General features: G+C 23.2%; 1 protein-coding gene across 2 annotated transcripts; it reads left to right on the top strand.

Moving 5' to 3' along the window:
• The first annotated feature begins 542 nt into the window (after positions 1 to 542).
• On the top strand, positions 543 to 9414 carry LOC127279839 (UBX domain-containing protein 4). 2 transcript variants are annotated; one of them, XM_051302459.1, is made up of 7 exons: positions 550 to 898; positions 1224 to 1358; positions 1439 to 1728; positions 1794 to 2066; positions 2143 to 2451; positions 8272 to 8504; positions 9182 to 9414. In XM_051302459.1, exons 1-7 carry the CDS (start codon positions 817 to 819, stop codon positions 9315 to 9317), a joined length of 1458 nt encoding a protein of 485 aa, XP_051158416.1. In that variant the 5' UTR covers positions 550 to 816; the 3' UTR covers positions 9318 to 9414. The 2 variants fall into 2 exon arrangements, with proteins under 2 accessions (XP_051158415.1, XP_051158416.1); XM_051302458.1 differs by lacking the exons at positions 8272 to 8504; positions 9182 to 9414 and adding an exon at positions 5893 to 6635 and having other exon boundaries at positions 543 to 898.
• The last annotated feature ends 686 nt before the right edge of the window (positions 9415 to 10100 follow it).

The raw sequence follows: 10100 nt of genomic DNA, 5'->3' as shown, positions 1-10100 counted from the left end.
AAATTTTATTATGTAAAAATTTGTAAAAAAAAAAATCTGTTAAATTTTCATTCGAAAATTGAAAATGTAAAAAATAATTAATTCTAATAAAATAAGTACTTTAAAATAAAAATTCTATTTAATGATTTTGATGGAAAATTCATACAGAGATGATTTTCTACATTACCGACCATAGAAAAAAATGGCATGTAGTTTGCGCGTAGATCTAAATTAGGTTTCTGCGCATAAGGCTATGTCACTTGTGACATTAAAGAATTGGAGGAACAACAAAGCAGACGACAGGGCTTATCAAAAACTAATTGAAAAAATGTAAAAATTTTAAATAATTAAATTAATATAATATAAATATAATATAAATAATTAAATAATCTAATTCATTAGTGAAAATACATCGCTCGCCGTAAACGCAAGCAAGTATAAAAACACCTTAAGATAATGCGTGACTGAACCGTAATTTCAGTATGAAAGCACCTTTATATATGTAATATACGTAAAAATGCGTAAGTTACACTAGGACATTTAAATGTGTGCAAATCTTGATCAGCAGTTATGCATGACATGGCATATTGTTTATATGTATGTGTCTATTTCTCCTTTGATTATCTTTCTTGATCTTTCTAAATTATAGTTTCAAAAGTCAACTAAAATTATCAACAATTATATTAAAATTGCATTGAATAATAATACATAATACATATTGCGTAACATTAAAAAATTGTCTTTGACCTGTGATCTTAACGATAATATCACATATATTAACATTTATTAATTGTTAAATATATCTGTCAAAAATAATTTTAAAAAATCGTATAAAAGATGAAGTGGTTTGTAGGAAGCATTCAAGAAGCAGTTCATGCATCAAAACAGAAAAAGGCTATTTTCGTTGCATTTATTGAAGGTAAATAAACAAATTAGGTTATTTCAAAACAAATAATTTGTCAAAGTAAACATTAAAATATATATTCTTTTATTGTCACTTTCTACAATATGTGACAAATGCTTGTAATTTTTTTTTAAAGTTGTCATTTTTTTTATGAAAAATTAATAGAATATTTAAGACTGAATATTTATCAATTCATTAAAAGTTTTAGTTTTGAGCTCGAAGACATATTTGAATATTTTTATTATGAATTTGAATCAAATTTACATTTTTTTTTTATAATATATGTAGAAATATTGGAATCTGTTATTAAAATGACAATTTTAATCTTTTGTGTTTACAGGAAAAGATGACACATCAACTCAATTATCACAAATTATTGAATCTAGAGAAATATCTTCACGTTTGGAACAAGATCATTTTGTAGCAATTAAAATAGAAAGTGGTACAGAAACGTACAGATTCTTTGCCCAAATATGTATCCTTGAATTAATTATTATGCAATACATTTAAGAATTACATTAGAATTAAATTATTTTCCTTAACGTTTAAAATCAGATCAACTGGTTCCAGTTCCATGTATATATTTTATCGATGCAGTGGGTTCCCCTATAGAAGTTGTTGCGAATAATTGTCAAATTTCAGAGCTAGCAGTAAAAATTGATGATATGTTGGTAAAACAAGGAAAAACTGCTTCAGGATCTTCAACTTCTTTTATAAAATCAGAACAAAAAGCAACTACAGTAAGTGCGCCAACAAATGTTACAACTTTAGAAAATAATTCTCCGATTGCTTCACAAGCAGAAATTCAATCTTCACAAGAATCCACTTCAGAATTAACGCATGAGGTAAATTTAAATTATTTGAAATTATATTTAATAAAAATTGTGACTCATTTTTTTTCATTTAATAGGAAAAAGTGAAACGAGCACAGCAATTAATTGAATTACAGAAAAAGCAACGAATCGAGGAAGAAATAAAAAAGGGAAAAGAAAGAGAATTGGAACGTAGAAAGAGAGAGCGTGAATTACAAGAATTACGTTTAAAACAACGTGATTTGGAAATAAAACAGTCGCACGAAGAAAGATTAAAAGAAAAAGCTGATGATGCTGCAGCTAGAGAAAGAGTTAGACAACAAATTGCACAAGATAAATTATTACGAAAAGAAAAAGAGCTAGCATTAAAGGTTTTTAATTTTTCTTATGCATTACTTTAGAGTTCTTTTAATTTATATGATAATAATTTTTGTTATTAAAAAACAGAAACAGGCTACTCAACAATCAGAGAAACAACAAATCATTACGCCACAATCATCAAATAATGATTCATCTCTTACTAGAATTCAATTCAGATTACCATCTGGTAGTACACATATGGGACAATTCGAACCTACGGTTACACTTGGAACATTGCGCGATTATGTTTCCACTAACATTGAAATACCCTTTCAACAATTTACACTGTCCACATCATTTCCACGAAGAGATCTTCTTGTCGAGGATGACAATAAAACTCTCACAGAATTAGGATTGATTCCAACGTGTGTGATTTTGATTTTACCTTTAAAAAATGTAAGTATAACATCAATTTTTCTATATGATGGGTTCCATGCCAAATCAACATATCAAACTGTTTAGAAGATATGAATTTTTCGAAATTTGAGAATTTTAATGCTTTTTTTCGAATGCTCATAACTTTCTCAGGCTTCACAGTGTTTCCTCTATTTTTAAAAAATTCCCTTTTTTATGAATTTTTCCCCTATTTTATGTTGAAACTCGAATAATGGGATAATTAATAAAAATTCAAATTTGAACCAAAAAATTACAAGACTCGGATTACACGACTTTTTCGACTTTTTCAATGAATTGCGAATATTTCGACTTATTTTTATAAAATGTGACTTTTTTTGTTGTAAAGAAAATCGACTAAAACGACTTCTTTCTGTTTCTAAAGTCAATTCGAGGCCTGAATTAGAAAAATTGGAAATTTTTTTTTATCAGAAAATTAATTAAAAATTTTTTGTTTTTTTGATTTAATTTAAATAAATTAAAAATTTCAGTTTCTTTGAAAAATATGAATAAAATCAAGTTTTGTATATTTTACAAGACGAATTTCGGTTTGATAAAATAAAAAATTACTTGCATTTTTCAAAAAAAAAAAATTCAAATTTTTAGAAAACATTGAAAATGACATTTATAAAAAAATTTATTACTATACTGGGAAAATCTTTTCTTTAAATCTCACTTTTCTCTATAAATTTATCATCTTTTAAAAAATTTAGGAAAATCATTTTTGTTTCTATACTTTCTATGTTTTACGATATTTTTTATTCATCCAGAAAATGGGTGGTCTCAAAATTTTCACCGGTAGTGTAATTTAAAACAACTTTAAAAGCATTTTGGTTAAGGAAAATATACATTTAGATTTTCCCCTTTTTTCAAAACAAAATTTCCACTATTCCCCTTTTTTTAAGAAAATTTTATGCTGTGAAGCCTTCTTTCTTAAAAATGGATCAATTAAAAATTTTTTTTTAAAATCTTGCATATTTTACCCAAGAAACGAAAAAATTAAATATTTTAAGACTTTTTTTATGGTTTTCGCCGTAAAAATCAAATTTTCGGGTATTGTCACTATGGTTTTCGTAATCAGTTCATCAAAATACATTCAAGTACGTAGTATAAAAAAACGGAGATATTTTTTAAAAAATTCAAAATTTCGAAAATTTAAAAAATTCCTACAATATTGAATATATAATTTCCCGCAACAGATCCAGGCTTAAAATTATTGTAAAAGGAAGTAGTTTTTAAAATATTTTTTTTTAGTAAAAAGGATACAAACAATTTTAAAAACAAGATTTTAACCTTTAAATTACAAAAAATATAGTAAATTTCAATTTTATAATTTTTTGCATGATTTTTGAAAAATTCAGTTAAAAACACACATTTTGAAAAAAAAACTTTTAAAATTAATGCTTTTTTAATGGGAGGCCCTCAATTTTGATTCACTTAAATTTAAATTATTAAACGAAGTTATATTTTTTTTCTTGCATCATTTTGGTCCTAAAAACGTATAAAGTGGTCAAAAAAATAAATTTAATTTTTGACCATTTTAGAATTTTTATTTTTAAAAAAAAATTAATATTTTTAAAATCCATGCGAGAGATTCTGAAGAATCATTTAAAAACTATGGAAAAAATTGGCGATGAAAAATGGTCAGAATCAAAATTCTAAAAGAAGATAGATATTTAAAATATTAATTTTTTAAGACTTTAATTTCTGAAATGGTCAAAAATTTAAATTTAAGTTGGTCAAAATTGGGGTGCGTCCCCTTAAGAAAGTTATGAGTAATCAAACTAATTTTTAGTCATTTTTTACTAGGGTTGATTTTCGTCTACGAGCTGTTGCAGTCAAATTTTTAAAGAATCTTTTTTTGAAGTATGTTAAACTTAAACATTTTCTTAGTTCATTAATCATTATGGCTTAAAGTTTCATTTTTTATATAAAATTAATAATCTAAAGTATGAGATTCGGGACCTTATTTCGTAAACTCAAATTTTGTAGCTTTTTAAAAAAAGTTATTATTCGAAGAGTATTTAATATTGAGATTTAGCAAAAGTATAAATTTCTTGATTCTATACTAAAAAATGTTAAAATAATTACAGAAATATTTAGCTTTAAAGCAATAATCGTATTTAAAATATTTTTTCTTGAAAATTTTTTAAAAATTTTTCGTAATAATAAAAGAAGAAAATTAAATTTTGAAAATTTATAACTGAAACTTTTTTTTTTTTGAAATATTTGTGAATTCAAATCTTGAGAATTTCTCAAACACAAAACTTTCTGTATCTTATTGAAAACAAGAATTTTCCAAATATAGACTAACTGCAATTTTTTTTACTATTTTTCAAGAAACTTTGCTGAAACTCTTGATTCAAATAAATTTTCAAAAATCAGACGTAAAAAATTTTTTCAAAAAACTTTAAATTATTTAATAAAATTTATTTATTTAATATCAATAATAATAATAATAATAATAAAATATTTATTAATTAATGAAATTAATTAAAAATAAAAATCGACTTTCTTGACTTTTCTTGTAATTGTTAATCGACTAAAATGTTTATAGGAAGACACCACCATTATTTGAATCCTTTAAATTTAAATGATTTGAGAAAATTATATTTTTTTCTTGCATCAGAAAACAGAAAAAGAAAAATTTTAATTTTTGACTATTTTAGAAATATACTAATATAGTTTTGAAGAAATTAAAAATTTTTTAAATTTGTACAATTTTGACTATTTTTTATCGCCAACTTTTTCACACTCTTTTAAAAAGTTTTATTTATTTTTTTTTTTTTAAAGATACAAATTTTAAAATTATGAAAAATGAAAATTTTCTTTTTTTATCACCATGAATATTTTTAGGACCCAAATGATGCAAGAAAGAAAATATATAATTTCGTGCGATCATTAAAATTTAAAGGGGTCAAAATAAAGGTAGTGCCTTTCCTTAAAGAAGAATTGGACGGACAGTCACAGCCAAAGTTAGTCCAACTGTACATTTTTGGATGTTTAAAATATGTTTAAAAAATTCTCGCGAAGCATTTAGAATTAAAAAGCTTCTTTTTTTGCGAAGCATTCAGTTTCAAGTGTTCGCGCGTTTGTTCGCAGTGCTGTGCAATAATTGTGAACCCTACATGGAATAAAAATTATCATTTTGAACAGTATGTAAATTTTATCATTATTATTAATATTATTACTGATATTATTATTATTATTATTCATTTTAATTAATTTATTATCGATATTATAATTTGTTGAACAAATTTCAAGTAATAATTTTTAAATTTAATATCATGAAAAAAGTAAATTCTTAAAATAATGATTAATAATATTAATAATAATTGATTATAATTAAATAACTACTTATAATTCTTATATTTATTATCATAAAATATTTTTATTTATTTTTTGAATGTATATAGAGAATTGTAGTTTTTGTGGTATTTTCAGAAAAAGTCAAGAGAAAAATATAGTCTTCTCAATTTGGAAGAGCGAAAAAAAATTTTAGAAATATTTAAATCAGATGAAGCGAATGGAACTAAAACTACCAATGCAAAAATTGCTAGGCAATTTAATGTTTCGCATACAGCAATTCGACGCATGAGACTTCAAAGTGATGAGTATGAAAAAAGAATACAAAATGATGAAATGTTAGATACAAAACTTAAGCGATTTCATAATCCTAAAAATCCAGTTCTTGAAGAAATTTTGTATAAATGGTGTAAGCAGAAGTTGACTGATGGACAACCAATGTCAATGGCTCTTATAAAGGAAAAAGCACTCTTAATAAACCAAGAAATTGACGGTAAGATTGATTTTAAAGCAAGTACGGGATGGTTCATCAGATTCAAAAAAAGATATTCCATAGATTTGAGTGCATTTAGCGGAGAAAAATTATCTACTGATTTGGAAAACAGTATAGATTTTGTAGAGGTTAAAGAAGAAGAGATTAATATTGAATTTGAGGATGTGAATGATTATAATATTATTACTGAAGCCACTGCAGCCTACGAGGGTTTTCAATTATTTAGAAATTGGTACCAACAACAATGGAGTTGTGATGCGGAGACAATGGTTACATTTCAAAAATTAGATGAATCTACAAAAATGATTATTGATGATTTACATAGTAGATTCAACTAAAATACATCTTTATTGTTAGTTAATTCGATTAAAATTGATTTGAAGTGGATTCATTTTTATTTATTTTATATCTTTAATTTTTTAAATTTTATTTATTTTCTGTTTATTTTCCCAAATTTATCGTCTTTCGGTGGGAATAATAAACAAATTTTTTTGGCATATTTTATGCGTAATTTTATTATCATTTCATTATTTATAATAAATATATAAACATAAATCCACATTTATTGTTTAATATTTAATACATTAGCTTTCGCCCAACTACGCTGGGCCTCTTCAAATATTTAATATTGCTGTACAAAAAAACTCCAACATCTTTACTACTATTTTAAGAATTATTTTTTTATATAAATCAAATTTTAATTAAACTGTTTTTTAGTAAAAGTGTGGGAAATTTTATTTTTAACTTATTGAATCGAGAAAAATTGTATTTGGATAAAGATTTAAAAAAATTTGACAATGAGAAACAATTATAATGTTAGGTTGCGTTATACCTAAATCATTTCCAATTGTCAAGAAATTGTAATTTTTATCATTTTTATTGAAATACATTGAAACACTTTTAAAAATTAAATTGTTTTCTTATTTAATGATTTGAAAATAATTGAACTAACTTTTGTATCGATTATTTTTTGAAAATTTTTTGAAATTTTTTGCAGATTGTATCTTTTTTTTGGGACCTAATAAAAATATTTTAATATTGATATAATTTAGTTGCTATTAAAACTTGTAGATGTTTTTTTTTGCTTTTACAAGATATTTAATTTACAAATTTTTACATAAAAAAGGTTAATTTTTAATTTAATTTTATTGCTCTTCAACCTCCAAATTTTAGGAGCTCCCAAAAAAGTTACATACTATGAAAAATTTTCAAGAAAAATAATTTTGAATACGATTATTGTTTTAAAGATGAATATTTCTGCAACTATTTTATCATTTTTTAGTATACAGTATCAAAAAATTTATACTTTTGGTAAGACTCAATATCGAATATTAAATAATCTTCGAATAATGTTTTTTAAAAAGTACAAAATTTTAGGTTGTAAATTAAGGTCCCGAATCTCCTACTTTTCATTATTAATTTCATACAAAAAAAGAAAATTTAAGCCATAATATTATGATGAATTAACTAAGAAAATGTTCAAGTTTAACATATTTCAAAACTAGTTTTTTTTTAAAATAGACCGCAACAGTTCTAATTTGTGCTTTTCTATATAAACAAAATCTGATGATATTGACAAAAGTAGTCAAGGAGAAAAAAAAAAATTTTTTTATACGGAAAAATAACGAAGCTAAAGTACGCAACGTTTACGATAAACGATTTTTGAAAATTAATTTTTTAAAATAAAAAATTCTATAATTTTTCGCTTAAAAAATATTTCTTGTAGTTTTCATTAATCAAAAAATTATGGAATTTTTCATTTTAAAAAATTATTTCTTTAAAAATCGTTTATCATAAACGTTGCTTACTTCAGCTTCGTGAAAAATAAGTAAAAAAAATATTTTGTATTAAAATTTTCATTCTTAAAAAAGAAATGAAAAAATAACTTTCAATATTTATAAATTAAATAAATTCTACTCTATGTACAGTTGTACATTAGTTAAATATAGTATAATAAATAAATTAGTTAAATATTTAAGTGTCTGAAATTTGAAATAATAATGCCAATACTTTTTCTTTTACAGTCGAATTCAAAATCAATTATAACTTCTTCAAAAGATATAGGCTTTTTATCTCGCATTATATGGACCATTTTCAGTCCAGTTATTGGAGTGTACAATTATGTTATGCGATATTTTTTTAATACTAATAGAGGACCAGGAAGATCACAAAATGATGAGCCTAATTCGGGAGAATTTAGTAATACTGCCAATGAAAATAATTCACAAGATGTTTCAAATATGCAACGAATGGGAGGGTTAGTATTTTTTGACTTTTTATATTATTTTTCGTCTTAATAAAACTGATTATCAAGTAAGATTTCTTCTAAGAACTTTTTTTATAATAATTAATTGATAATACATTGAATTTAAAATTAACAAATTTTTAATGTTTTAAAAAACAAATTTTCAATTTTCAATGTTAAATGACTTTTTTTTACTACTACTGCGTGATCAAAATAAATTTCTGAAAAAAATTGTTAAAGTTGTAAACAATTAAAATTTTCAGCTGTTTTAAATAAAAAAAAATTTTCTCGAGATCCAGTTGATTTTAAAAACAAAGAATAGGATTTTCTCGTCTTAGAATGTAATTTTCAAAAATAATTTTTATTAAAAAAAAAAAATTATTTATAACTTTAACAAAATAATTTTTTTTATAGAATATATATTTAAAATCCTATTTTTATTACAGTAAAAAAACGATTGAACATTAAAAATTAATTATTTAAAAAAAATTTTAGTTAATCCGTTTTAGAAATTTTTGCACAACTGTGATTTTATTTTATTTTTCAACATTAAAACTGCTCCATAAAAGTGTCTTGATTGAAAAAAATTTTACAATATATACTTTACCTATAAATTTTTATGCTCTTTTAAGTTTTTTTTTTTTTATTTAAGAACAATACTTTAATTATTGAATATTTTTACCATTTAGTCTTCACAGAAGAAATTTGGGAACTGGAAGTACAAAAGTGTTTAAAGTTCAAGGTAATATACATAGATTACACTCACCTAGAGATGATGACGATGAAAACAATACATGGAATGGAAATTCTACGCAACAAATGTAATATTTATTATTCAGAGTACTCATATTTTAGATGTTATAATTCATCTAGTTATATCGTTATTTGAATAAGATCATTTAAGAAATTAAAAGTGATATTTCCAGCAATTATTGCAGTTAGCGATGTAACTAGTTCAATTTATTTAAAAATTATTATTACTATTATTATCAATATTCTTTAAAAGCATTTTGAAAAAGTGTGATGAAGCACGTTTAGAAAATTTATAATTTGTTCTAAGTTATAAATAGGAACGACAAAAAAAAAAAAATATATATATATATAAATACAGTAACAACGTTTTTTTTTTCATAGCAATTTTTTGTAATCATGTAAAATGAATGAGAATTAGATAATATTAATATTCTACGTTTTTACTTGATATTTAGTGTTATATGAGGTTATTTACTTTATTCTTATTTTAACTGGATATTCAATATCCTGCAATCTATTAGGACTACAATAAATTGTAAAATGTGTATTTAAATTCACAAATTAGTTTTCTTTTTGATAATCGTTATTTTCTGTATATAAATTAGTTAATAATTTTAAGAAGAACTTTTAAGTTCTTGATTTATTTACTACTTTATATTGACAAAAATAAATGAATAAAATTCCCCTTATTTTGTCACTTTATTTATTTTTTTTCTTAAAAATAATTATAACAGGGTGTCTAGTGACCTGGAATTCCTTTAAAAAAAAAACCTGGAAAAGTCCTTGAATTTTATTTTTACATGGAAAAGTTCTTGAATTTTTCATTAGGTCCTGGAATTTCCTATTTCATGTAAG

This window comes from Leptopilina boulardi, unplaced genomic scaffold (assembly GCF_019393585.1).
Source record: "Leptopilina boulardi isolate dan_hultmark-lab unplaced genomic scaffold, ZJU_Lbou_2.1 LbouV2_223, whole genome shotgun sequence".
NCBI lineage: Eukaryota > Metazoa > Arthropoda > Insecta > Hymenoptera > Figitidae > Leptopilina > Leptopilina boulardi.
Note: the sequence above shows the minus strand (reverse complement) of the source record. Positions and strands in the feature narration are given on the sequence as shown.

Excerpts from the sequence above, each read along its gene's own strand:
- LOC127279839 (XM_051302458.1), top strand. The coding sequence starts at position 817 with ATGAAGTGGTTTGTAGGAAGCATTCAAGAAGCAGTTCATGCATCAAAA. Across the intron at positions 899-1,223 it reads TTTCGTTGCATTTATTGAAG|GAAAAGATGACACATCAACT; the intron begins GTAAATAAACAA and ends TTGTGTTTACAG. Across the intron at positions 2,452-5,892 it reads TGATTTTACCTTTAAAAAAT|AAAAAGTCAAGAGAAAAATA; the intron begins GTAAGTATAACA and ends TGGTATTTTCAG.